General features: G+C 39.6%; 2 protein-coding genes across 2 annotated transcripts; both read right to left on the bottom strand.

Moving 5' to 3' along the window:
• Positions 1-7,065: 7,065 nt before the first annotated feature.
• On the bottom strand, positions 7,066-14,447 carry LOC102051284 (matrix metalloproteinase-27). The gene is given in 11 exon segments (XM_005432061.4): positions 7,066-7,276; positions 7,485-7,588; positions 9,099-9,258; positions 9,489-9,619; positions 10,332-10,455; positions 10,616-10,777; positions 12,757-12,885; positions 12,983-13,046; positions 13,048-13,132; positions 13,747-13,985; positions 14,346-14,447. Coding segments are annotated over 11 exon segments (1,401 nt in total). The 3' UTR covers positions 7,066-7,175.
• Positions 14,448-19,776: 5,329 nt separating this feature from the next.
• On the bottom strand, positions 19,777-26,601 carry LOC102051111 (interstitial collagenase). The gene is made up of 10 exons (XM_005432060.3): positions 26,464-26,601; positions 25,225-25,469; positions 24,798-24,946; positions 24,584-24,709; positions 23,672-23,833; positions 23,188-23,305; positions 22,423-22,556; positions 21,235-21,394; positions 20,219-20,319; positions 19,777-20,010 (listed from the first exon to the last, which is right to left on the bottom strand). Exons 1-10 carry the CDS (start codon positions 26,563-26,565, stop codon positions 19,910-19,912), a joined length of 1,398 nt encoding a protein of 465 aa, XP_005432117.1. The 5' UTR covers positions 26,566-26,601; the 3' UTR covers positions 19,777-19,909.
• Positions 26,602-27,480: the final 879 nt, after the last annotated feature.

The raw sequence follows: 27,480 nt of genomic DNA on the forward strand, positions 1-27,480 counted from the left end.
CTGCTATTAGCTATACACAGGCAAAACATTCTAGTAAGAGACTCGGGACTGACTTCTGGTGCTAAACACTTCCCGTTGGCCATGTGGTTTGAAAGTGTCGAAAGGACCGTACTTCCAGGCTCAGATCTTTCCATCAGGTGCATGGGCAGCAGTGGCAGAGCCTCCTAGATAGCTTTCTCCACCAGGATTCTGGTTTTTGGGCCACAAAGTGCTCCACAAACTGAAACCATGCATGGTAAGTGAGAGCAATGAGGAGACTGGCTTCAAAACCACACTGCTCCAAACCAAAATGCTTACGTGCCGTCAGCCTTTCTAGGCATGCTTATCCTAGCGTCGGAGTCTATAATTCCTTTGTCCCCTGCCCCAAATAGATGCTCTAAGAGATAAAATCTTTATTCCTGCCCATTGTCAGTGTGTTCTCTAAGTTCAGGATCATTTTTCCATGGGTATTTTGTTTCACACTCACTTTAAAGCTTTGAGGATGCAGTTATGACTGTCAAATCGACCCCAAATTGCAGAGACAGATTTTCGTGATGGTTAAGCATCTTTAAAAGATTGGCTCAGTTAGTAGGACACCCAGAGACATGGATAAAAGTGGAAATTAGGTAATTAGAACTTGGCCTTCACAATCAAAGCAAATTGATACAAAAATACCACATGTGAAAAAATATCCCACAGCATATTCAGAAATGAATGAATGACCTATGTATTTCCCTTTGTACAATTCACATTCTATTTAGCCTTCTGCCTTTTAATAGCATTATTTCCCAAAATTATGACCTCCAATGATCTGCACCTGAGGGTAACCTTTGCAACAGCAGAGGCAGAGGCAGAAAAGTTTGCAGGGCGGCAGGTTAAGCTCTGGGCATGAGTTGAGGGGACTGCAAAGGGAAGGAAGGTGCAGGGGTCCATTCCTATTTCACATGCAGATCATTTTGAATGTAGCAGTGTGAATGCACGTTTCTTCAGCCAAGTGCTTGAGGAACAGCCATGCTTGGTGTGAACTTTGTTATGATGATACATTTCTTTGGTCATAATGAGCACAGATGTCTTCATTAGGACTCTGACTAAAGAAAAGATTTCAAAAGTAGCGTTACTTAAATTTGTGTTTGAAGTTTGGCACGGGCTTGAAGGCTTTGCTGAATCAGCACCTTCTTCTCTAATTAGAGCCTATCCTCTAGCTCATGTTGTACACAGGCTGCACTGTGACCCTGGAAATCAGGAAAGAGTTTGTAACTCTTAGAAATTCAAAAGACATCTTTAAAACCAGCCATTCTCCTTCCATATTCTATGCTTGTTAAAATGATGTTTCTGTACATCTCTGCAAAAAAGTACTTGTTAACCTGCAGAATTTTGCTCCAGAACATACCTGTAGCAGTTTGTTCACCTTCTGAGATCAGTGCAACCTTTCCTTGCTTCCTTAAACAAATGTATTTCTTTTGAATTAAGAGCCTAGTTTGTTCACAATAATCCTGTTCACAGTAGGATGAAGTGATAAATGCACTGTTCAGCTGCTTGAAAAAATATAATAACCTAAGCTAAATTACACCATCATTTAAAGAAAATAGTTCATATAATTATTGTGTAAATCACTTCCTCAATAATCTTTGGTGACAATCAAAAGCAGTGCTTATAAAAGTAATGGTGATAGTTTGAAACATAGACTCATAGAATGGTTGGGGTTGGAAGGGACCTTAAAGACCATCTCGTTCCAACCCCCTGCCATGGGCAGGGACACCTCCCACTAGACCAGGTTGCTCACAGCCCCATCCAGCCTGGCCTTGAGCACTGCCAGGGATGGGGCACAGCTAAAGGAAAATATGTGTATGTATTTGTATTATATACATATACACACATTTGAAAAATGCTTCCCAGTAATTCTGTATACTATGTCTTTTTCATCTTACCAAGTTCTTCTGTTTAATAATGACATTTACCACATGTTTGTAAGCTTTTTTTAAATGAAAACACCTTCATTTTTAAATGTTGATTTTTCATCTTAACCAGCGTAACCTTCACAATCTCGAGTAAAACAGCATTTACTGGTTCCCATAATTGCTGTCAATTTAGGGGACTCAGTCCTTCAGGGCATAGCTTCTAGCACGCTATCAATGCTTTTTCTAGGTGTTTTCTCTTTGGTGATTTTGAATCACCAGCAATATGGGAAACACACTGCTCAGCTTATTTAATTCAAATTACATTGTTAATCGATTTAGCAAAGCGTTTTTCATTTTCAATTTTCATTTTTATATCTTTATGCAAACTATTGTTTAGAAAACTGAGCGCTGCGTAACCGCACAATTAAAACGTAGCATCCGAGGAGCCGAGCTGTCGGGAGCAAACCCGGAGCAGATGCCGGGGCAGCTGTGACCACTGGGTGGCAGCTGTGACCACTGGGTGGCACTGGGACCACTGGGTGGCAGCTGACGGCTCCACGGTGGATGTGTGTGGTCCCCCTCTCCCAGCCCTGGGGACCCCCGTGCGCCCGATGGTGGGCAGCGCCGGCCGGTCCCTGCGGTGGGATGCGTGTGCGGTGCTGTGCAATGAGCGGTGCTGTGCAAGGTGAGGTGCTCTGCAATATGAGGTTCACAACTGCGTCCTCTTGCAAGAATCAGCATTTTCTTTGTCGGCCTGTGCCCTTCTGTCTCCTCAGCAAGTGCTCCAAAAGTAACCACCACCCTCATCGGTCCAAGGTTAAACAGATGCTCCGCAGTCACTTGATAGCATCAAAAGCCTGAGCTACCCACCCTGTACCTAGTCTTCCAGAGCTCATGCTGGCTTTTTATCTGATGGTTTAAAACCTTGTGTTGCTCAGTTGTGTGGAGGCTGTATTGTCCTCAGTTCTACAAGCAGCATTTGTTCATAAAATACACAAAAGGCATTTCCATGTAGCTGGTGAGATTCTTTACTCCTTTAGACCCCGCAAGCCTGCAGAGCCCCATGAAGGCTGTGCAGACTCACATGCACCACGGGCAAGGCACTTTTATGGGAGCACATAAACACACAAAGACATCTATGTCTTTTCATTTTTTGAAAGGTAGCAAGACACAGTGCTTACAGTTCGTAAAAATAGATGAAACACATGATGCATGAGGAAAAACCCCAACAGAAAACACCCTCCTCAAACTGATTTAATCAATGAATGTAGGCAGACCATGAAAAACTCTGATTCACAGTCAGAACCACAGAACCCACATCTCAAACCTTTACGTCCTGTCTACAAAGTATGTGTACAGGGTACATCCAGCAATGCCACTGAGATGGCTGTCATTAAGAGTGCACACCCTGCTCAGTCTCTGCCTGTGTTTGTAGCCTTCAGAGAAGTGCTTTCCCCCGTTCTAGCCAGGCAAATTGTGCACCTCATCTGCATTTCTTGCTGGTGCCCCACCTCAGTACCCACGATGGCTGCACTGGGTTTTAGTACTGTGCTTTGCGTATGGTTCCAGCATGTCTGAAGGTTCAGTGTTCAAAAAGGTTCAAGCTTCATAAGCTGTTCAAAGAGTGTGTTGGCTATCAACACTTAAATACCAACCTTTTAGCTTCCTTTTCTTTTATCAAGATTTGGGCAATTAGCAGCAAGAGGCACAAAGTTATGAGCAAGCTCAGGGAAGAGCAGTTATGTACAGCCAGCTAATGACAAGTCCTTTCTCCATACGTAAGCTCCCATGCTTGTCTTTTTAGTTCCTTTAAGGTACCAGACCCTTAGAAAGATTAAGTATCAGTTTTCTCAAGGCTTTTGGCATATCCGTCTGTCACCCAGGAACACAGGGGATAGGCTCCTCCTCTGAAAGGATAAGGGGTAGAGGTGGGTTTTAAGCTCTGGTCTAGCAAGTATTTGATTATACCCAGCTCCTGCCGCACTCTGGTAGCTGAAGCACTGCCATGGCAGTTCTGGGAGACCAGGTTCTTGCAGGCAGAGAAGCGAGCGGGACTTTTGAGGACAACCTACCAGGGATGCTGTACTTTCTGTATTTCAGAAGCACATTACATTAGGATGCATAATTTCCTCATTTCCTAATCTAGTCTCATCATCATGATCTTATGATCCATTTGAAAAACAGCTGTTAAAAACGCATTAACTGGCCAAGAAACAAATGACCATTTTTTCTTTTGTGATAGAAAACAACTGGAAGGACAAGTGTGGATTAGCTGTCTCCTTGGGTTTATATGTCTTTTCTGCCTCGCCTTGCCTGCCCTTCCAAACTCTGGTCAATAGTAAGGGAAATAGGCATTATAAAATGAAATGGAAGCGTGCAGTGGAAAGCAAGAAGGATGTTTAGGAAAAACACCAAGAAAGCTTTTTTTAACTTGACCACATGGGATTCTGTTTTCTGCATTGTCTGTTCCTGTGTCCACCTGGTCCCACAGTAATGGAAGGTACTGGCCACCTTCAGCCAAGCCGAACTGAGAGGCTGTAGTTCCTACAGGTTTTGCGGAAAATAGCAGCTGACTAGAGGACAAAAACCCCTAATAGTGGGAAGGTGGGTAACTCATCCTTTGGCTGGGCTGTGGGGCCAGCGGCTCATCGGCTCCCATTGCTGAGCAGCATTACTCAGATGGTAACCTAAATGTAGTATGGGGACATGCATTATGAGGAGCTATAGGGGGCTTGAGGGATGTGGGGGAGGTGGCACTGGGAGCTCTCTAGGGCTGTGGGAGGGTATGGTGAGGTGTAAGATATAATCCCATGTTAGCAAGGCTCCTGGCAGAGATGGAGGGGAAGGAGCACCGCTAAGCACTCATCACTTACTGGATTTCTGTGTGACACTCCTATCCTGGTTCCTATTCCTCTAAAGAAATGACAAGTGAAGAGGGAAAACTGAGTGACCAAGCCATTATCACTAATCAAAAGTCAAGCCTTTTTGTGTTGGGAGCGACTGTTCAGGCCTTGTTTGCAAAAGAAGAGGAAAAGCAGTACTCATTTCTTTATTTATTTTTGCAGGCGACCTGTGAATATGCATCCCACACTGGTTTAACAGAATGGCAAAGCTGCCAGTTAGAAAACTTCATTATCAGCATTTCACTGTTAAAGATTAACTTTCCTTAAGACAAAGGTTTTATATAAATTGTGAAATAATGCTTTACCTGAGAAAAGGAGGAGCAGAGTAGCTATGATGTTTGTTTATGTATCTGAAGGCAAAGGAACTTGCCCACATATTACAAAGAGCTGAATAATCATCTTGATAACTCAGTGACTAAACTTTTCTTGCAGCTAAAATTACAATTGTATTATACACTAAGCAGTGTGTGTGTGAAATAGTAATCTTGCCTCAGAGTATAAACACTTGGGTGTAACTTGGCAGCTTCTCTGACTGTGCTGTTAAACTGTGCTTTCTACACAACCATCAGTTGAATGATGAAGAGCTGGAGGAGGCTGGAAATACAGAAATAGGTAAGGAACCGTTGCCATCCCACCTGCCTCCAGCACATTCTGGTCACTCCTGGTGACTCCATGGGCAGCGTCAGTCCAATCAGGTGCCTTCAGGCAACTTTATCACTGGCTTGTGTTATTAAAAGCTGATGGCATATCTTGCCAGAAAGTGAACATCAGAGAGGATAAAAGTAGGATGTCATTATATTTTGGATCACATGAAAACTGAAAGATACCCAGCAAAGGCACTATACATTTCACCATACTTCAGTTGTGTGAAAGTTAGCTACTCTGAGCTAATTGGCTGGCCTTCTGCTGCAAAAAGGAGTTTTCCTCAGGGGCTGAAGACACTGGTTTGCCCTGGTACGGTCCTTGGATGAGATAAGTAACCTTGTGGAGAACTTCTCCCTCTTCTTTCAGTACAAGGATCTTCCCTAACTCATGTAGAGTGGATATAGGGAGGTAGACAGAAAGCCAAACTTAAGTCAGATGAATCTCACCCAAATGTCTACCATTTCACCACATTTAAATTTTGTTAGGGATCTAGAGTGTGGGGTGGTATTCACCATGATTAGTTTTGTAGATCAGTGAAGTGGCATATCTGAGCCTTTATTTTGATTTCATGGTGAGAACCTAGCCAGGGGGGTTCTCATAGCAATAGCAGTAACATAACGGTGCTCTTGCTGCTTGCACCAAATCAGGCAGGGAAGGTTCATGTCGGGATCATTGCGTTGTCGTAGCTGGTACACTAAAAGCACCCAGCAAAAAGAAACTTTTTACTCAAATATACAACAGGTGTGTAAAACAGCCAGATACGTAAGAACTAGGGAGCAGGAGGGCAAGCCAATACTAATGAGATCACGTTGTCAGATATACCCAGCCATGCAGGCAGTATGGCCAGCCATGTGGCAGTGTGCTCTGGGCCTGTTTCCAGAATTAAATGTAAAGGAAATACTTGGAGGGGATATAGCTGTGACTTTGTGGATTTTTGTCTGATTTTCTGAGGGGTTTGCTCCACGTGCAATGGCAGCATGTAATAAATCTCAGATATACGTGTACGTTAAACCCATGCTTTGTGTTAGCAGAGCAAAGCTTGTGCTCCGTGACGTGGTAATTGAATCTATTTCTTGAATAGGACAGGGCTGATTTGTAAAGGATGTCATTCACAGATTCACAAAAAAATGGCCACTGATGAAATGCTAATTGTTACACTATTAAGACAGATCAGGGTGAGATAATGTATTTAGACACTGGGGCTGGAGGGTGATTCTGGTGGCAAAATATTGGTATGATGTGAAAAGGACAAGGCTGCAATGGCCAAAGAAGAGCAGGAGAAGATGTAGGACAGAGGGCAGAAAAACAAGTGATAAATGAAAAGCCTGGCTCTTGAAGATGTTTGGAGAGAAAAGGAGCAAAATACAAACTTTGTATGTTGGAAGGATATTAGCATACCAACCTGAAGTCTTCAACACCTCAGAAATATAGAATGCCTTCAACAGATGAAGCAGAAAATAGTTGACATCAACCTAAAACCATTTATTGTCAAAACATTTGAAAATCCATCTGGAGTATAAAATTATACATTATGTTGGACATTTTGCAATTAATTAGGGGAAACATGCAGTTTTGGTCTAGCCTTTGAAGATACCATTAGAGCTGACATGCTGATTTATTAAAATAGTAGACATATATAAAACTAGTCCTGTTGCCTCTTCTGTGTAGTAGTATATATATCTGAACAACCTTTGAGAAATCTAGAATTATTTTTGTTGTCATTTGCTGTGTGTAAGAAAGTTTAGCGATATTAACAGTTAAACCAGCTGTTACTCTTTATTTCACGGATAACTTTTTTAGCAGTAGGGCTGAACTCCCACTGCTTTGATCCATGGAAGAAGTAGAATAAACCTGGAAATAAAAAAGTAAAGTGTTATGTTATGGATACAAGAAAAAGCTTCATTCTGACAAAGCAGGGAACATCATCTTTTTACACACAGGAGAGCATCTCTTTAGTTCTGTCTTTTGCAGATTACAGCAGTAATGACATTCATCATAACTCCAGAACTCAGGTTTGTGACAAGTAAACCAATTTTACTTAAAAGCTCGTTTCATTTACCTTTCTGTTCGAAAACAGCGTCGACCTTCTGGCTAATTCCTGGAAAGTCATCAACTGTCTGTCTAGGATAACCTTTCTCCATGGACTTGCTGTTTTCATCAAACCTAAATCACATGAAGGGAGAAATGTAATCTTACAGAGTTTAGACATCAGTTCTGCAAAGAATTAAGCAGCAGCTGAAAGGTGTCCACCATCTGTAGTTTGACTGACTTCACTGGGGTTACAGAGAGTAAAGTTATCTACTCGCACAAATGTCTGCGGGATGCTGGCCATCACATTTTCCATGAGGAGGCTGCTGGTTTGCTGATTAAGGTAGGCAGAGCTCCAAAGAAGCATCTGGAGTGAGAAAAAATGAAGTAAGACCCACAGTTTTGACAGCACTGGCGGGATTTACACGATAGCACTGTGACAGGCAGCACGTGGAATCTGGCCAGATTGATTCCTGCTATAGTGGCTGTAATTTATTTCATGCAGCATTTGTTGCACGAATTTTAAACTCCTCTTAGATGTTGACGTGATACTGTACATAACCCTCTACCAGCTGACAGATTTAGATGGAGGAAAGGAAGATGACTTATTTCTAATAACTGAGACAGGACAATTTTTATGAGATGGGGCTGAATGTGGGGGCTGAAAGAAGGACCTAAATGGTTCTTCAAGATTTGACGAACCCTCCCAGGAAAAAAACCAAGCAAACAAGCAAGCCTTTGTTTTACTTCTCCTTGGATACCAGAAATACTTTTTACAGGCACATGAGACTGAGAGGATGAGTTATTAAGTAAGAAATCCATGCTGTGGTTTTCTTGCATGCCTTTGCCTTGTGACCAAAGCAATGCAAGATATTGTAAGTACTCTTTCCAAAACTATCAAAACCAAAGGACAGGAAGCGACATGGAGCTCAAAATCCAGCTGACACTATGTCTCACTGAGGAACCCCACAACTGGTCACAAGAAAGTCTGTTTGAGCCATGCATGTTCCTGGTTGCCGGCAGAAGTCCTTTGCAGCAGTTGTGCATGCACACAAGAGGAATCTATCAGCTTCCTGAAGCTGACTTTTTGCTTCTGTTTGCTGGTATTTGGGAATCAGGAATCACTCATGCCAGCTTGGCAATAGGATTTAGAAGGAGCATGTTGCAAATTCAGTGTTGATCACCAAAAAAAGGAAAATGAACTATCAGTTCTATCTCTCTGAAAGAGACAAAATAATCCAGGACTTTCCAGAAATCAGAGAAATGCTGCACAAGCCATCCCAGCCAACCTTCTGTTGAAGTAGGTTAGCTTTCAGATCTTTATTTTCTAGAGTTTTATCTATTTTATTCATAAAAATACTCTACATGCTGGAACCTTTTCAATTTCCAGGCACAATGCATCCAAATGGGTCCATATCTTAAATGTGCATTTCAGGACACCCTTAAGCTCGCAAAACTCAAAGCTATACTCTTCTCCCTGTGCAGGAGTCAAAGAAACATTTTAATGAAAAGCAGTATTACTGTAGTGACCCAGTTACATATAGTTTGCTAAAGGTCTACATTCTCTTTTAGCACTAGACAATTTTAATTGTATTCAGATTATATTGGAGTCAATCATAAGAAAACATTTGTCAGTTCTTCTTACCTCCAGTACTTGTCACCTATGAAAAAGTCTGTCTTCCCTGTGTTTCTATTACAAACAGCTGCATCAATTTTTTTGACACCTTTAGGGAAGCCCAGTGCGTTGATATTCTTTGGATAACCAAGTAACACCTGATATCCACTGATAACCCAGAATTTATTGCCTGTTAAAAAAAAAAGAATTAGTTTCACCAGTGATTTTCAGACACTAAAAGAAAAAAATGTGCTCCCTTAGTGCAGGTTGCAGGAAAATTAAAATAAACATCCTAAGTTTTATTTATTTCTTTCTTTATTTGAAAAGTTAATTTTATGTATGTATAGCTACCCTACCTTTCTCCCATCTTCTCACAAAATTAAAGGTAAGAAAAAAATTAAAGAAAATCTCATACTTAACCTTTGAAAAATAGGATCTGATCTTTCATGTTCTCATATGCAGCTTCAATACCAGGTGGCAGAGTTGGCCAGAAGGTAGAAATTAATTCACGTTCAACTTCTGAGTTATCAGGATAGACTCGCCATAAGTGCCTGATTTAAATATGAAACAGTTTTTGTAGTAAATAACAAACCACACACATTTCTGTATATGCACAGGAATGTGAACAACGTTGTGACTTACAAGCTCTTTCTTGTCAGTGGAGCTACCTGGGTAGATGTGTCAGAAAGGAAAATACTCCCATCAGTGGGAAGTTTATTCTGGCTTTCTGGAATTACCCTTCCCATCAGTACTGATTGATTAGTGGGATCAGCTACAGGCAGCTGAAAAATTCAGGTTGTTCCTATGCCATAAAGTAAGAATGTTATAGGGTCCTAGATGAGCCTGACTGTAAGTTATTCCCTGGATGACTGACTTACCCTGGTGACTTTGGGCTTGCATAGGTCACCATAGGAGGAGAGATTGGCCCATCTATATGGTAGAACATACTAATTTCTTAGGAAGTGGTTGCAGAATTTAGTCATTTTACTATTTGGTGTAACCATCTATACATTTGGGAATAAAGATTTATTGGGACCGAGATGTTTTCTGGAGAAAAATGAAGCATGTTTTTTCAGGGGATGCTGGAAAAATATTAATATAACTTGTATCTGCTGAAAGCTTTCTTTCCGTGAACTGAAACCTATCCATTTGTCTCATTGTAAATCCCATAATCATAATCATGTGAACCAGCATAGTATTCAGTCTTTGTAGAAATCAAGAAAAAATAAACTTTGCAGAGAAAAATGTCATATCAATATTTACCTGCCCTTTAGAAAAATGACTTCTCGTCGGAGTGTAGTTACAGCATCAAAAGACATCTGGGAGCCACAGGTTTTAGGCGGGGTAGGGGTGGCTGGCCTTTTGTCTGGAGCATTTGGTGGATATCCTAGGTTTTAGAAAGAATACACCAAATTTATAGAAACACTAATATTTTCACATATAAATGCTTTTTTTCATATTATGAGAATACAATTATTTTTATGGTAAAACTTTGTGAAAGAGATTATTTCTCTCCTCCTTTTTTTAAAGCCATGGATTTTACTCACCATAAATGGACTGAATGGCACTTATATCATCTGGAGAGAGCGGAAATTCACTGGGACTGATGTAGGCATAATTGGGGAACATCAAAGCCCTCTGGTCATTAGAATGGGAAAGACCCAGGGCATGGCCAAACTCATGAGCAGCAACAAGGAACAAGTTGAACCCTTAAAAAATGGATAGAGAGATCAGTCTAATTTTGGTCTGCAAACGGCTGATATGAGCACAGCGGGGCTATTGCTCAGCGACAGTTTTTGTACAATACATTGGCATTCACTACAGTATGTATATATGTAAATGTATTTTTTGTAAAGGATAAGGTAGTGTTCTTCCCCGACTAGAAGGGAGTGACTTTTGGCCCTCGTTCCTGCTATTCTTTCTGTTAGCTACTGAAAGTATGTGTGTGGCATGAGTAGATGTCTGGGGGTGAATGTGGGTGCAGCTCTGAGGAATGTTCTGGCAGGGTTTCCCAGCTGAGCTAGAGCAGGTTAGGTAGTGAGTCAGATCACACTAACAGCTCTCCAGGGCAAGGATAGGACCATGTACTCCGTGCTCATTTGAGGTACCAAAGTGTCAGTCTGTGTGTCACCCTCCTTCCTACAAACCTGAGAAAGAAAGATGAAATCATGAATAGACAAGGAAAAATATCAGGTTAGCAGAACGACTTACCATTTTATCATTAGGACTTCATAGCCCTTATATCTTTTTAAAATATTATGCTCATGCATGCTTAATCCCAGCGAAATGTGTTAACACGTTAAATTGAAAAAAAAATGGAATTTCCTTCAAAATGCATCCCTCCAAGTAACACACCTTTCTAAATTAGGGAAGAATGATTATCTGCCCTGCAGCCCAGGAGCTAGCAGCATCAACAGACTTAGTGAGGATCACAAATCCGTGGCAGAGCAGAGGACTGGTCATCGATTGCCCAAGAAAGGCTAGCTGGAGCCAAGATAACTGTTTCTCAAAAAAACCAAACAAAGCATCATCTTTTCCACACGTATTTCCAGTCCTCTCTCACATGTCCTCTGAGCTCTCCAACAAATTCTGCAATGCCTGGCTGCTGGAGTCACGATGTTAAGGAACAGCAGCAAAACAGGTTGACCCATTCAGTCCCAGTGTGAGGAAAACACTGCATTTTATCAGTATGACATGCCCACCCCTCATCTTTCCCAGCACAATAAACCCGCAGCTCTCCTCCTTGTGCAGTGCTCTTACAGCACCTCGTGTTTGTTAGCTCCTTGCTTGTCCTGCAGCGTGACTTCGATTCTCCTGTGGCAGCTATCCTCTGCAGTTTTCCATCCCAAAACTGAATGAGATAAGGCTCTAGAGCACAACAGGGTAACGTGCCCTTGTACTGACAGATCTGTCAGAGGCAGTAGGTGCTGCATGGCCAGCCTGAAGGTTGAGGGGAGGGGATCGAGGGGAGCAGATGGGTCCCAGCCAGATAGGTAAGCACTCAGCATTCCCCTCTGTTCTGGCGTGGTGGCACACACCTGTAGACAGCTCTACACACTGCCCGTGGGTGGCCTGAACAGCACGTTCAAACTCCCAGCTGCTGGCAGGTGACTGAAATTGCTTGGAGAACACTTTCATGTATAAGCCCATCCTAGCTTGAATGCAGAGTAAAGCTATAACAGCCTAGTTGGATCTGTCTTGGTATTATTAGTGAAATATATTCATTATCACTGGCGTCTGTAATTTTTTTTAGGGGGTGGGGATCTCCCCTGAGGGCTGCTACAAGGCACGGTGTGCTTCCCCTGCAGTGTGTGGTGGTGCCAGGCTTGGTGCCGGCATGTGCACCGTGAGGGGCAGCAGTTAGAAAGTTTTTGCCATGGGTTGTGAAACTCCGGTGGGCACGGACCCTACCAGCCCCCAGGGAAGAGTGGACCATGCCTGTACCGTTCGTATTGGAAAAGGGTTGTCCCATTGGTATCTTTACCAGTATTAAATAAGACCGGAGTAGATCAGGGTGATTTTATGTCAGCGTCATCGTGAGTATCTCAGCTGGAGGATGGCCTGTAACATCTTCGCACTGCTCTTATGGTGAATGCTGTGATTCATCTCAGTCTATTCCTTCACTGAAATAAAATCAGAAAGGAATTTAACCATCTGCATAACACTTCAGAAACCTTTTTTTACCTACCCACTGAGCCTGTGGTCCAGTCTTCATCCTCATCAAAGTGTGCATCACCACCAAAACCATTGCCAGGTGGAAAGGCATGAGCGAGGACACCAAGGGGGCCATCAAAATAACGAGGGCAACGTCCATGAGCTAAATAATATGATGTTGAAACAACACTGAGTTTATGCTATGACTATTGGAAAATCTTTAAATTAATCTTACCATTAGTATGCAGCCAGTGCATTACCTTTGGTCCCAAAAGCAATCATTATATCTGCTATTCCCTCGTGAATACGATTGAAAATCAGCGGGGGTGACAGTGCTCCACACTTTAAATGCCTTCTGAATTGCTTTATCCACATCCTCTTTGCTCATATCTGGCGTGTGGTTCACAATTCTACAGTTACGAGGGTTCAAGTAATAATATTTAGTGTTTGCAGAAAGAATTTCTCTAATATTAAGATGATGAACAGAGATGTATAAGAAGCAATTTAACCTGTAATCCAATAGCTCCCAAGATTCATCTTGGACTGAGTAAGTTTGAGGAATGCGATAACTGTCCAACAGGTCTTTTTCATAATAATAATAATAGTTGTGTGTACACAGTATCGGTTTTTCTCCAAATGGCCCTTAGCCAGAAGATTGTCTTTTGAGCATGAGGAAAGGCATCTCCTCAGATTTCTGTGACTACTAAACTGTTGGTCTTAGCATGTTTTGAGGATAACAGGGTTTGTACAGGGTGCAATTGATATTTCTGTTTGGCTTACAGAATATTTGTCAGAAGTGATACATAACAGGCAAAATACTGTGGTTGACTCAGAAAATAAAAAATACCAAGCCTGACTCTCAGAAATTCCTCTCAGGAATATGTATAGCTAACAGCTGGGGAAAGAGAAACATTTTTATATTCCCAACTGGAAAAAATTGCTATAAAGTTATACCTAAATATAACAGATGTGGATATTCACAAACCCCAAATTTAAACTCAAAAAGTAATTATTGAAATACTACCTGTACGTCAGCTTGGTTTTTTTCCATCCTGGAAGAGTAACACCATAGAGACCCACATCAGGAACTCCACACCTGGGTTTCTTCATCATTTCCAATGTCTCAGTATCTGGTTTTCCAGTCACTTTCAAACCAAAAAATTGTTGCATTTTCTGCAGTTTTTCAGCTGTGGATTCAGCATTTATTTTCCATCCAAGCTGATTTGGATCTGGCTCAGCAGCATAGAATTTATTTAAATAGTCCTAGTGAGAAAATAAAGCAAACACATTTCACATTTTGATCTGTTTCTTAAACAAATACCTTAGGACTGATTTTGTTCGTGTACTTTGCTGGCAAAACCATCTGCCTGTGATTTTGAAGCACAACAGATGTTTTCCTGAGGATCATAGCTAAACAGAAACAGACAACGTTGTCCCTGACACTTATTTACTTGACATTTCCAATTTATACAGATTCATCCCACTTTAGTAAAGTTTGTGCAGCAGAGTTCTGTGTAACAGTGTTGTCTGAGAAAGACAGCAAGCTGCCTTGTAGCTGAAACACACAGATAATATCTAAGAAGAGAGAGCTCAATAGATCTCAGGTACGGGCTGGGCAGTTACCTGCACAAGCTTTGCATCTTCGTGGTTGTCTTTCTCTGGGTGGACAGGAAGGGCATTAGAAACAGCTGCACATGCTAAAAGCAAAAGTGGAAGATCCTTCATTCTCACTTTCGCCTCTGTCCTGGTAGGAGAGCAGTCCGCTTTCTTCTCCATGTGCATCCTGTCTCGCATCCCAGTCCCTATGGCTATGGGGTGCTTTGTAGAGTCAGCTGTAGACTGACTCAGGGTGTTTCATGCTCCGAATTCCTCCACGCATCCTATAACACTGTGCTGACTGACACTATCAAATTTAATTAAAAGCATCTGATTTCACAGACATCTGAAGTCAGTTAGTATTTGAATACTCCTAAGCTGCTTGGCTACCATTTCAAAACTGGAAAACTGGCACTCACTTTTAGTTATTTTACACTGAATTTTAGTGAACCTGTGCAATTTAATGCCAGATGAAATGGTGGGCAAATGCAAAACCTTTTAAGTTGCCCTGACCCAGCTGTGTGAAATGGGGCCATGAAATGTAGGGACTCTTAACCATTTTCAGCCTAGAAAATGGGAGTCATGCACCAGATATGAATCTCATCCAAAAAATTAAAACTCGGGGAGAAATTGCCGTAAACAGAAAGTTTTCTTTTTAAATTGATTGATAGTGAGACTGGGTGTTTTGGAAAATGGATGAAAATTCCAAATCCCTCCCCACCACTTCCCTGAAACCTTTTTAAAAGGTGTGTTTCTTTTAAGTTATACTAGTGGAATCCAAGATACACATAAATGAAAAAGATTTTACCCTAAAAATCGAGCCTAAAGGGTGTGAATAGTCTTGTATCTGTGTCTACTTTTATCTAATCTATCTATCTATTTATCTATCTATCCATCATCTACCTATCTGCCATTTCATTACAAAAGGTTTCTTCAGTTTAACCACATTAGCCACAGGGGATATGATTATTTCCTGTCTTAAGTAATTCAGAATAAAGGAAGTTTCAAAAGTCATACAAGTTGTGACATATTATGGGATTTCACCCTGTGCTGGCCAAGCACCTTCCTCTTCTGCTGGCACCTCAGAGGAGCTCTGACAGCATGTACTCAACTTTTACAAAACAATTGTAAGAAATACCCTTATGTCTGACTGAGGCTTTTTTAGAAAATCCTTGCTTTCGTGTTTTTGGCTTTTTTGCTGTCACTTGCGGCCAGCTTTTCTCCAGCTGGAGGCATTAATGATGGATTTTGTAGCCCAAATTTCACAATGTAGCCTTGTTAGTTAAACTTGTTAGTTAACGGCATTTCTCAGCTACCACAAAAAAACCCAAACCAAACCCTTCCCTTAATTTGCTTTTATTGTCATTGTACTGTAAGGTAAGAGACCCATGAGGCCTGGATCTCATTCAGTTCTGTAGCTGAGGTACAAATGGTGACAATGAATTTTCTGAGGTGGAAAGCTCAACTGAACTGATAATGGAAATGACCCGTGTGTTTATTCAGAAGTACAGACTTTCTCTTTTGAGATCTATCTGATGTTTTCAAATGTATATATTTATTTGTCTCGAAGGTTTTAAAACTAGAAGGAATAACCATGGTGCTATGCCCTTACTTAATGTGCATGGTATAGGTCACAAAAGACAAAGCCCTGTTCAGTGGCTTTTGCACCAAACATATTTTCCAATGGCACTAGAACATATTTCTGGAACAGGTTTTGGCTGATATGAATATAATTTTGTAAAAAAATCAAGGCAGCACTATAAGCAGATTCAATATGCGCTGGGAGAAGTGGTTATCTTTATTCCCACTGTGGTTGGCATCAGATCCCCACAGCTGTCTGCTGTGTGGTGGTGGAAGGATAGAGACAGTGAGAGCAGCTAGGTTAAGATTAGTTGCACCTAACTTTATTAATTAAGCATTCTTCTATAGAAGATGGAGAAATACATATCTATGGAGAGTTATTCAACCAGCTATTTTAGAAGAGGACAAACTGGCCTTTATAGGTGCTCTCTGTCTTTACTGAACACAGAGAAGCTTAAGCAACTAATTTAGACTATATTTCTAGTTTCAGCTAACAGCTCAAGCTACCTTAGTGCTGCTCAGAAGACATCTGAGTGACAGATGATGGAGGCCTATGACACTCAAAGCACTTCTATGGTTTTGCAACTTGACCACCTACACAACATAGCAGCTGGTTCCCAATACCCATAGGAGAGAGGCCTGAAGACATTTTTTTGCAAGCAATGTTTCACAAATGCACCAATAGCTGGCCTTGAGATCTGGGAAAAGAAGAAGCTGTGTAAGCAGCTGCTGGTTATGGTTTCCTAATGCTTGTTTTTGACACTGGTTGGAGTTGGTGGGTGTTTATTTACTTCGTGACTTTTTTTCTCATCCTATAATTTGTTTTATTTAGACTGCAGTGATGTGACTCATGCTTTACCCTGGAAAGGTCACTGCCTATCTTCATCACATCAGTAGTACCAAGTGATGCTACACAGAACATCACAGGAATCATCAATACTGATGCATCATGCTGATCTTAACACAATACCAGCAGGGATTCAGCTTTCCTAGGTGTTCACAGCATGGGTGTCTGCACGTGAGTTAACTGTCAGTTTGCATTATATCAACAGAAATCTAATCAATATGGTCAAATGACATCTAGACAGCATTTGATCTGACCACACGTCAGAGGTAAACTCAGGATGATTTGTGCAGCTTTCAGAAGCCCGCCAAACATTTTGACCAGCACCATTGACTGCGATGAGACCCTAAGCTTGAGATCACATGAAAACACTTGGGCTGCAATTAAACCGCATCAACAGTGATTTGTTATGCTTTTGAGACAGTCTAGTGAACCTGAGACATTGACACAGGCCTGGTGGCTGAGATCCAGGACCTACAGGGGACCTTTGGCTTCTGGACTGGTTGGAAGCTAACTGGGAACCTTCAGGCACCTTAATGGCACTAGATACCTGTTCAGGCAACTGAGTTGAGCCACTGCTTTGCAGGCTCAATCCTCCCATAGACTCAAAAAAGCTGAATCATTACTTAGCTTGAGTGAAAGCCATGGCATAACAGCGTGGTTCAAATACTGTATTTGACCCCTGGCAAACCTTTAGCAAAGGCTGCAGCCTGTGAGGGCAGGATTCAACCACCTGAACATAGGTGCCTAGAGACAGCGTAGGCTCTGTGGGGCTTTGGGAAGTGCTGGTCTCCCAGAAATCCTGTTGCATACCTGCACGGGTGGCTTGGATACCTGATAGCACCTCAAATGCACTAAACATTTATTTAGGGGAATGGATCTCTGCCTGGGCAAATGTGCTCAGTTAATAACGATACGAGCTACAAATACACAAAACCAGTAACCAGACACTAGGGAGTGGTACGGTACTCTACCGTAGTACAGTAATTAGCAAATAGGAACTGTAAATTTATTAAAAAGGAGTAAGCAAATGACAGGTGATTGTGTGGACTGAACTGAAAAGAGCCAGATCCCAAATTACTGGAAGTAATATATGCCTGCAGGCAGGTGAGAGCTGCCGGCACTAGATGTACCCTCCTCCTGATGGTGTGGCTGGGATGGAGCAACTGCCATGCTCATGCAGGCAAAGGAAAGAGTCACTCACATAAGCACAGGGAAGGTTTTCCACAAAGAAATCACTTCATTTTGCTCTCTCAGTCTTCTCGCTCAAGAGAAATCCACAAAACAAAAAAATGTGCCAGGCAACTAAAAATCAGAACTTCACAGGATACCAAAAGCTTGGTCTAAAAAATGCCATTATAAACTTAATCCTCCCTTTAACTTCTTAGTCTTCTATGGTTTTTAAATTACCCTTTAATTCTGTCTTTCCCCCAGAACATGGAAAGAAAGACCCCTTGTCTCCCATTTAACATTTTCTCTGCCCCATGAGTTCCCTCTACTATTTTCTTCTAGAGAGGGATTAGCATTCTTCTTTACATTTGAGGAATTGTTCTGGCATTACCGTGAGATCTTCTGCTTTTACTTCATATCTGAAGGGAACATGTGAACTCCAATTTTTTAAATTTTTTTTTAATGCATAATTGGTGTAGTAAGAAATATTATCTTTCCCTGTAAATCTCATGTTATGTTTGTAGAACATCTCTGCTAAAACAACATAATCAACTTGGAATTATGTACTTCTAAAAGAAATTTTGGTTTCATTGTCATTGGTAGCTCAGTAGGACCGGCTTACACAAGAAAATATGATTAAATAGCACTGCTACTAATGCTTCAAATTAAAGAACCGATACCTAAATCACCTTGTGAGAACAGAATTCACATAAATCAATTTCTTCATTACGGTCTTTGATTTAATGTAATTTAGTTTTATTTTTATGATCTCCCCCCCCCCCCCCCCGCCCCAGTTTTATAAAGAATATAATATATTCAATTTAACTTACAGTTATACAATTTCTTATCTTCGAATAGTATTTAGACTAATTTTTACTCCTGAATTTAATAAATGTAAGAATTACCAAGTCTGTTCTTTATTTACGAGGGATACAATTTATAGGCTTTTAATACAGGGAGCTAAGTAGTTTAAAAAATTGAACAGACACATTTTTATAAGGTTATACATTCTTTTCTCAAAATGCTATTACTTCTATTACAGTAACCGGAAACCTTCTTCTTAAACAGGTCTAATAATAAAGAAAGTGTATGAGAGAATATATTTCGTAATGGTCATATGGCTTCTAACATTACCAGCTGAGCTACAAAGACTAAAGAGAAAGTGGGTAACACTTTAAACACCATTTTAGTGGAGGATATTTGAAAAAATTGCAGTTAAGCTGGAAGTCAAGCAATCTTTTTCATGAATTTTTGCATCAGAAATATTTTTGGCCAGGAATTTTCATTTTTTTTAAGTAAACTTCTTCATTCTGTAACCCAGTGAAATTAGGAGGGTTTTACTAATTACTGGAGGAGTAAGTGCTTGAAAGAGCCTTGAGTAAAGAGTGGTTACCTGTGGTAGCAAAGGAGAGGTTTCAGTGATCTCAGAGGTCCTTTCTAATCTACATTTCCAGGCTTAAACCCAGTTCCTAAACATAAAAACATGAGAAATAACCTTGCCTACGCTTGCAAAGGCATACACCTTGGAGAGATGGCTAAGAGTGGAAGCTGGGGAAAGAGAAACAGAAAGTGGAAGTGTGATTTGCAGACTGATGCTAATGAGCCCCAACTGGCCTAATTACCCATAGGGTTTTCACCAGGGCTTGTATGGGATGATAGAGTCAGCTGGATGCTCCTTTCTCTGGCTTTGGGAAAAAGATCTGACATTTCCTGCCAGAATGTATATTTTAGTGTTTGGAAGATAGACTTGACTCTTGATTATTACTGCAAGTAAGACACCAAGGACACAATGATACAACTTAATATATTTGTAAACTTTAATTTAGCAAGTGAAATTGTCATAAATTATATAAATGTATTTTTTTTACAATAAATAATTCTTAAAACCATACTCCCACAGAATCTGGGCAGAAATACATTCTGACCTGATAGTCATGACACGCTGAAAAATTCAGTACATAAAAACATAGAGTGTGCATATGGAAAAATACTGCAATTAACAATTAAACCAGCTGATGCTCTTCATTTGTCCAACAATCCGTTTGGCACGAGGATCAAACTGGAACTGAGTTGTTCCATGGAAGAAGTAGACATAGCCTAGAAATAAAATTTAATCCAATTATACTTCATAGGTGACTCCTTTCCAGTATTTAGGGAAAAAACCCAACATAGGCAACCCATATATACTTGCTATTTTTAATTACTTTCTCATTAAGGTTAATAACAGATTTTTGAAAACAAATAATTCTATTTACAGAAGCCTAAATATTCAAGTAAACCCAGATAAAAGGTATGTTTTACTTACCGTTTTTCTGGAAAACAGCATCAACTCTGCCAATTTTTCCAAAGTCAGAGACTATTTTCCTGGGATAACCATGATCCATGGTTTTTTTGTTTTCATCGTATCTTAACACAAGAAATATCATTACAGTTTGTGAGGAAGCAGACAATATTTTGAAAGTCCAAAGCAAATTCATACACATATACAATTCCACTGTTACCAACAAGTCTTATAAAGATTAGCTAAAGTAGATTTTTGCTTCTTCCTATTATGTATAAAGGTTCTCACATTATGAGTGTCTTGAGATCTCAAAATTCTGCCTTTGGTAAAGTTTGCAACAAGACTTTCAAAGACCTTGGCAATACAGGCCAGGATTTATTCATGCATTTCTGGACTGTTCAGAGCCTTGGCCATCACTTGCACCTAAAATGAGTTTCTATTTCAAGGCATGGGATATCCAGTTCAGTATAAAAGCAAAATATAAAACTTGGGAGTAGAAGATGGTAGCACAGTCCTGAAGCATACTTGTGTAAGTGTCAGCTACGTGCTTCTTAAACAAAATTACTCTCTGAAATTTGTCATGAGCTACTCTTGAATTATAAATATGACCAACTGTACAACTGGAGAATATTTATAGTTTGTTCATAGAGAAATTAAATTAGAACACTTTTTATTAGCAGTTCATTTTTGTTTGAAATGTAAATGAAAAGTGGATGCTATCACAGCATCGCACAGGAAGGCAGCACTCTTGTGGAGAAAAAGTGAATAATTTACTAGAAAATCACTCTTATTGGGCAGATGTTTCATTCAGTTGCAATCAATTACATTGCTCCTACAGGAATCTAATATATGGCAAAAAAATCCTCTAGAAATGTTGACATTTCCTAGAAAATGCTTAAAATTTTTAAACTTTGAGAGATTTGAGTAATTTCTGGAATATACCTGGTTTAAACATTATTGCACTTGACTTTTATAGTATTACATGAGTCCTCAGGGACAAGTGAAAATAAACCTTCTATTAAATGAACATTGAATCTTACCTCCAGTATCTGTCAGCTACAAAGAAGTATGTTTTTCCCGTGGTTTCATCACTGTAAGCTGCATTAACTCTTTTAACAGTCTTCGGGAACCCCAAATGATAGATTGGTTTAGGATAGCCAGGTGCAATGTCGTATCCCCTGAGAAGCCAGTATTTACCCTCTGAAAAATATAATTGCATTTCATTTGTTTTTGCTATTTGTAAACAGCATTTAATTGTGTTTTAGGTGGGTAGGAAACAATATGTCTTAGATATCAGCATTATTCATTTCAGTTTCTTACTTTAGAAAATGGTTCTAATTCTTGCACTGGGGCTACATCATGAAGACAGTGGAGATGTATTTCGGTTTTATGAGTCAAACATTAGAATCATAAGGTGTATGGATAGCACTTTTCCAAGGTTTTATTTTCAAATGAATATGAAGTGTTTGTCTGGGTAACTACTTAGGGAGGGCTGGAGACTGATGAGTTAATCCACTGACACTGGGTTGGGATATTGAGATTATTAAATGCCTGTAATATGCTATTTGATTATACAGCCATATACTACTTTGAAAACTAGACAATGTGCATTAAATTAAACCATTAAGAAGGGCATGTGTCTAATGAAAATGCTTTCGTAATTTAAAAAGTAATGAACACATTCATGTATGACAATATATCATGTACTGTAACAGATGCATAATGAAGATATTTGAGACACTTAAAGCATATTTCAGACCTTTAAAGAAAAAAACTAATTGTTTTTTCAGTTAGCAACTTTCCTTTCACAGTATGCCTTTCCACAGACTTTCCCCCCCGCCCCCAAATATCACAAAATACTAATAAGCATATCAGTAACAGTAGTGTACAAATGTCTGTATTTACCAACTCAATTTAGCAAAAGTCCCTCTGCATAAAGTGAAATGTTGTTACCTGAAGAGAACTAGACCTGGAGAAGGGAAGCTATTCCCATGTCTTGTTTTTTAGAGATTAACTATAACAGAGGGCAAGTTTCAGTATTAGGACCTCTGGAGATCCCTTAAACAATATAACTCTATGATCCTCTGGTTTAATTATTTGCAGATTTGTAATATTCTCTCTTTCACTGATCTTCCTTAAAAAACACTTTGACTTCCATAATTGCATAGTTTGCAAAGGAGCAAGGAGTAACTGGTCAGAAAAAAGTGGAGAATTTCAGATTCCATTACCTTTGAAAAGTAAAACTTCATCTCTCTCCACGTTTTCATAAGCAGCTTGAATTCCTGCTGGTAAATTTGGCCAGAACAGTGAGATAAAATTGAGCTCCGCCTCTGCCCTCAAAGGATGTTTGCGCAGCATATATCTGTTTTAAACAAAAATTATGTAATGAAATAGTTCCATTGTGATCGTAAGTGCAAAGTAATAATTATAGCTCCTGGAGTATAACAGGGAGGAGATGGGTACCTGGATGTGAACATATCCCTCCACTGAATGTGAAGGAAATCTTGAGTGACTGCACTTTTAACTTTAGCACCACAGTTACATGCTAAAAATCAGGCAAGATAAATATAAGCCCTTCTACTTCTCTGTAGGACAAGCAGGCTAAGATTTGGCTTCGGTAACCACCCAACAGGCATCTTTCTACATAACAGTGCTCTCAGTTCTGCCCCTGCTCTGGTATCGAGGAGCAGCAGAAGGGTTAGTGTGGGACCCACGGGCACATCGCTGGCGGATGTAGGAATGCTCTTGCTTTGCAACAGCAGCAGAATAGCTGGAAAACAATCTAAAAGCCCTCATTTCCTTCACTGCTCTTGTCAACTAGGGCTCTTAGGATTAATGATTGGAGAGCTCTCACTTGTGTAAATAACATAATAGTTTTCTAGTGCTTCTCTTTCTACTACATTCCAAAAAGGACACTTTTCCCTCATGGATTACAGATTTTTTAAAACTACTGAATATTTTAAGGAGATAGTATATGTGCTTATTTTTGTTACCTGCCCTTGAAGAATATTATTTCTCCACGTAGGGTAGTAATAGCATCAAATGTCAAATTTGGGTCGCAAGCTTGTGGAGTTGTGGGGCCTGTTGGCTGCACAGCAGCATTAGACTGTCCTATGGGAAGAATATTTTATCTTTTAGTATGGAGAAATATAAAGACAGTGTTTAGAAGATCTCTGAGGACACCAAGAAGCCTCTTTACAGAGAATGAGAAGGCATATGGTTTTAAACTAAGGGTCTGTCACTAAAAGAAGGCTTTTAATGTTGATAAAGCCATTTGTGTTCATCTTTTCCAAAATAAGTTTTTTTGCAGAACCAGACTTTAGCTGAAGTTAGGTTCTAGGAATTTTCCCTTTTGTTATCCATTGTTCAGCAACAGTTAAACTTCTCATTTTGGTGGAATAGGCATATTTTAAATGTATTCTTATTATTGTTTACCAGCCTCCCAAGTGGAAATGTTAAATATTTTTTTTTTCTTACCATAGATGGCTTGAATGCCATCAATGTCATCCTGAGGAAGAAGGAATTCACTGGGGTCCGTGTAGGAGTAAGTTGGATACATCAGTGCTCCAGGATCATTTGAATGAGACAGACCCAGCGAATGGCCAAGCTCATGGGCAATAACAATGAACAAATTGTATCCTGTAGGATAAAAATCACATGAACCAAGGTAAAATCTGTTTCAGTATTCAGCACAATTGACTAAATGGAAAGTACTTATCCATCCTCCCAAAATACACTACAGGTACAAGACAGGCTGTAGGTAATGCTATCAACATCATGACTCAAAAATATTGTTACAGAAGAGCTATATGAGTACTTAAAGAATGTCTGGCTGTAGCTGTGGTCTCATTGTCCTTTCTCTAGTGCCCTTGTGTCTTAAACACAAACCCTGTTTCCCCTGCTATCACATGAACTGCTCAGATCAAGGACATGCCAGTGACACGTGGTGGTTCAGGCATCCAACAGAAAAAACCCCCACAACCTTCAAAAGAAGCACTGAGATGACAGTTTTGGTGATACTTGAATATGCCAGTTAGCACCAAACTTTGAAGTGCTAAGTTAAGGAAGATAAAGGATTTGACTTGAGAAGTTTACCACCAGATGTTCCTGTATCCAAGTTTTAGGTTTCATCTGAACAAGAAAAATATTTTGAAGTGCTCACTTTGTTGCCATTATAGACCACTATGACCTAAAAGTCTCTTTTCTAAGAACTGATTCCTACAAATGACCAAAAGGAAAAAAAAAAAAAAAAAAAAAAAAAAAAAGAGGAAAACAATTTAAAAGGACACATTCTGCCACTTTTGTTCACTTTTTGCCTGTGATCAGGCTCACGAACTAAGATTGTTCGAGGTAAGACTATATAAATGGATCTAGTTACAAAGTCCTTACCTCTTCCATCTTTTGTCCAGGCTTCCTCCTCATCAAGATGCACATCTCCACCAATGCCTTCACCAGGCTGGAAAGCATGAGCCAGTTGCCCATTGGGGCCATCAAAAGGAGAGTTGTCGTGGTGGTCTAAAATGAAAAGGGAAAAAATCAGTTAGTATCCTAAATTATTTCTATGATTGCACATGGCTATTTAATGCATAAATATATCAGTTACCTCTGTAGGCAAAAGAGATCATTATATCTGCTTCTTTGTCCTCAACCTTTTGGAACGTCAGTGGCGTCACATTGCTCCAGACACTGAGAGCTTTTTGGATCGCTGCATCTACATCAGCTTGTCTCATCTTTGGGGTGTAATTCAAAATCCTTAAAAGGAAACCAAATGTATTATATATTGTTAAGAATACAGAATTTTAGCTGAAAAATAGTAACTTGTGCAAAAGTCAGAAAACTTAGACATGTCTTACATGAATGAAAATTAATAATGTCTTCATTTTAGATACTGTCTTCTAGTGTGCCTGCCTTCGTACAGAAATCAATTAATCACTCTGGATGTCTGTATATGGTGTAATGTACCTACTCCAGACCCCTCAAAGTTGGGATGCTAGATTTATATCTTTTTGTACCAGATTAGGAAAGGTTACCTGTATGTCAGATTATTTCTTTTCCATTTGGGATTCCCTGCTGTGAACACATATTGCCCTACATCAGGTATACCACATCTGGGTTTTTTCATCATCTCCAAAGTTTCAAGATCAGGTTTCCCAGTCACTTGCAGTCCAAAGAATTCCTGCATTTCCTTGAGTTTTTCAGAAAGGGCATTTTCATCCTTCCTTCTTAAATGAGGCTCATGACTCCTTTGAAGATTGTAGAAATTCTGTAGATAATTCTGAACAAAAAAAAAAAAAAAAAAAAAAAAAAAAAGAGAGAAGAATCATGACATACCAGCACTGTCTGCAGTCACACTTAAATTTTCTATGTAATCTTGAACTATTCCCATATCAACACCCCCTATGTTTACCAGGAGCATGAACAACCTATTTTCTCCAGGAACCGGTGTGAAGAGTGAGATATAATTTACAGTTTTCATAAAGTTTTCTGAATTTCTTGTTTCACTGATGGAATATATGAAGAAGTGCCTTTAAAATCTAATCTTTACTATTAATAAGTAATTCCTCATTATTTATGGTGTCCAATTACTGTCACAGCAAAACTGGTCTCATTCAAGGGAATAAAGATTGGCAGTGAGACTCCACACAACCACGAATGCCAACAAAGCAGGTGGCTACTACTACAGAATCAGCACGTGAATCATGCCATTCATTTTTAGCTATGAAATATGATATCAGGAACTCAGGTCTTCCTACGAAATTTCATCAATTTTGTCTCAAGTAAATAGTGTTGCGTCTATGTAAGTGTTGTATTTCTCATAGATGTCCCATTTTTTCAAAGTATTCTGTAAAAGTTCTATTCAGCAAAAAATTAAAATACATGCCTGCTTCAAGAAAATTTCCTGCCTTATGTTTCTGAGAGTGATCATATCACAAGTTTCAAAGCACGTTCTGAAATGTAAATTGTTGCTGAGTGATTATTTCTGCACAGCTCCAGAGCCTTGCTGCCAGAACTTATGCTTTGGAAGTTTTGTTATTACTTTACTGACAACATCAAAAGTGAAGCTATGCAATATTCAAATGACTTTTGGGTAAATAAGTTCCACATAATTTTCACACATTTTCTAGATTGATAGGAAAAGCTTTCTCCTGAAACCCCTGCAAAATGTTACACCTTTAATTTCAAGCCATATTCTGTGAAAAGAATTGCAATTATAGTTCTCTCTCAGACTACCTTATGCTTCACTTAGAAATGCACTGAAAAATATTTACCTCTACAAGCTTTAGGGTTTTTCTTTCATCTTCTGCTTCTGGAGCCACAGGAAAAGCAAAGGAGATGGCCACGTGTAGCAACAGGAATGAAAGCGTCTTCATCCTTGTCTAAGGTTGTCTGTCTCAGTTTCACTGTTGAGCTATTGAACACGCTTCTCAGGTCTGTTTATATAGCATAAATCAGTGACAGTCTGACTCATGCTGTATAATATCCTCTGATTAGTAAAAATGATGTGTAACAGTTTCATCATCAGGTAGTGACGCAATGTATTTAAGTAATGTTACTGTCCTTATTTTGCCTGAGCCTTCTGTTTTGGACAATGTTATAGTGTGTTTAATAAATAAGGAAATTCTTTTCTGGTAACATGGAGCTACATTTCATAGGTTTTTTTTAATCATGAATTTAGAATATTTATGGCACAAAGTTTTGACAAACTGGAGAAAAAATAGGAAATAACATATAAGAGTAACAATATAACATTGTATTATAATTAATAACATGCTATATGCATGATACATATGTTTTAATATTTTAAAAAATACATCATATTATGTCATAATATGTGATAATAATATCTTTAAAAGACTACAAAGAACTGTTCTTATCTAGGAATAGATGGTATTATAACTGCAGGAGGACTGTCATCAACTAACTAAAAGTTCTACCTAAAACAATCTCATGATGTCAGCAAAACTGAGGGCAGAAATGATTGAACAATTTTTGACTAATACTAAAAAAAAATCAGTTGTGTTACTAGAATGCATAAACTAGGTTCCCATATGTATGGTAAGTAAAATAATGTTTATACTCTTGCCACCACGGGTGAGGTCTCAGCTGCAGTAGCATGTTTGGATTCAGACAGATAGATCATCTCTGGTCGGAAGGATTCCATAAAGCTCAACAAGAATTTCTGTGAGTCTGGAAAAGGAAGATTAAAGTAACCATTTTGTGACTGTGTTCACTGCTTCATGGAAGGAAGAGCGAGGGGAGCCATGACAAATGATGTTAAATATACG

The sequence above is a fragment of the Falco cherrug genome, chromosome 2, assembly GCF_023634085.1.
Source record: "Falco cherrug isolate bFalChe1 chromosome 2, bFalChe1.pri, whole genome shotgun sequence".
Lineage (NCBI taxonomy): Eukaryota > Metazoa > Chordata > Aves > Falconiformes > Falconidae > Falco > Falco cherrug.

Coding starts and splice junctions, on each gene's coding strand:
- LOC102051111 (XM_005432060.3), bottom strand. CDS start 26,565: ATGAAGACGCTTTCATTCCTGTTGCTACACGTGGCCATCTCCTTTGCT. Junction 24,947..25,224: donor AGAAATAATCTGACATACAG/GTAACCTTTCCT, acceptor TTTCCTTTTAAG/GATTTTGAATTACACCCCAA. Junction 22,557..23,187: donor ATAATATTCTTCAAGGGCAG/GTAACAAAAATA, acceptor TGTTTAAAACAG/ATATATGCTGCGCAAACATC.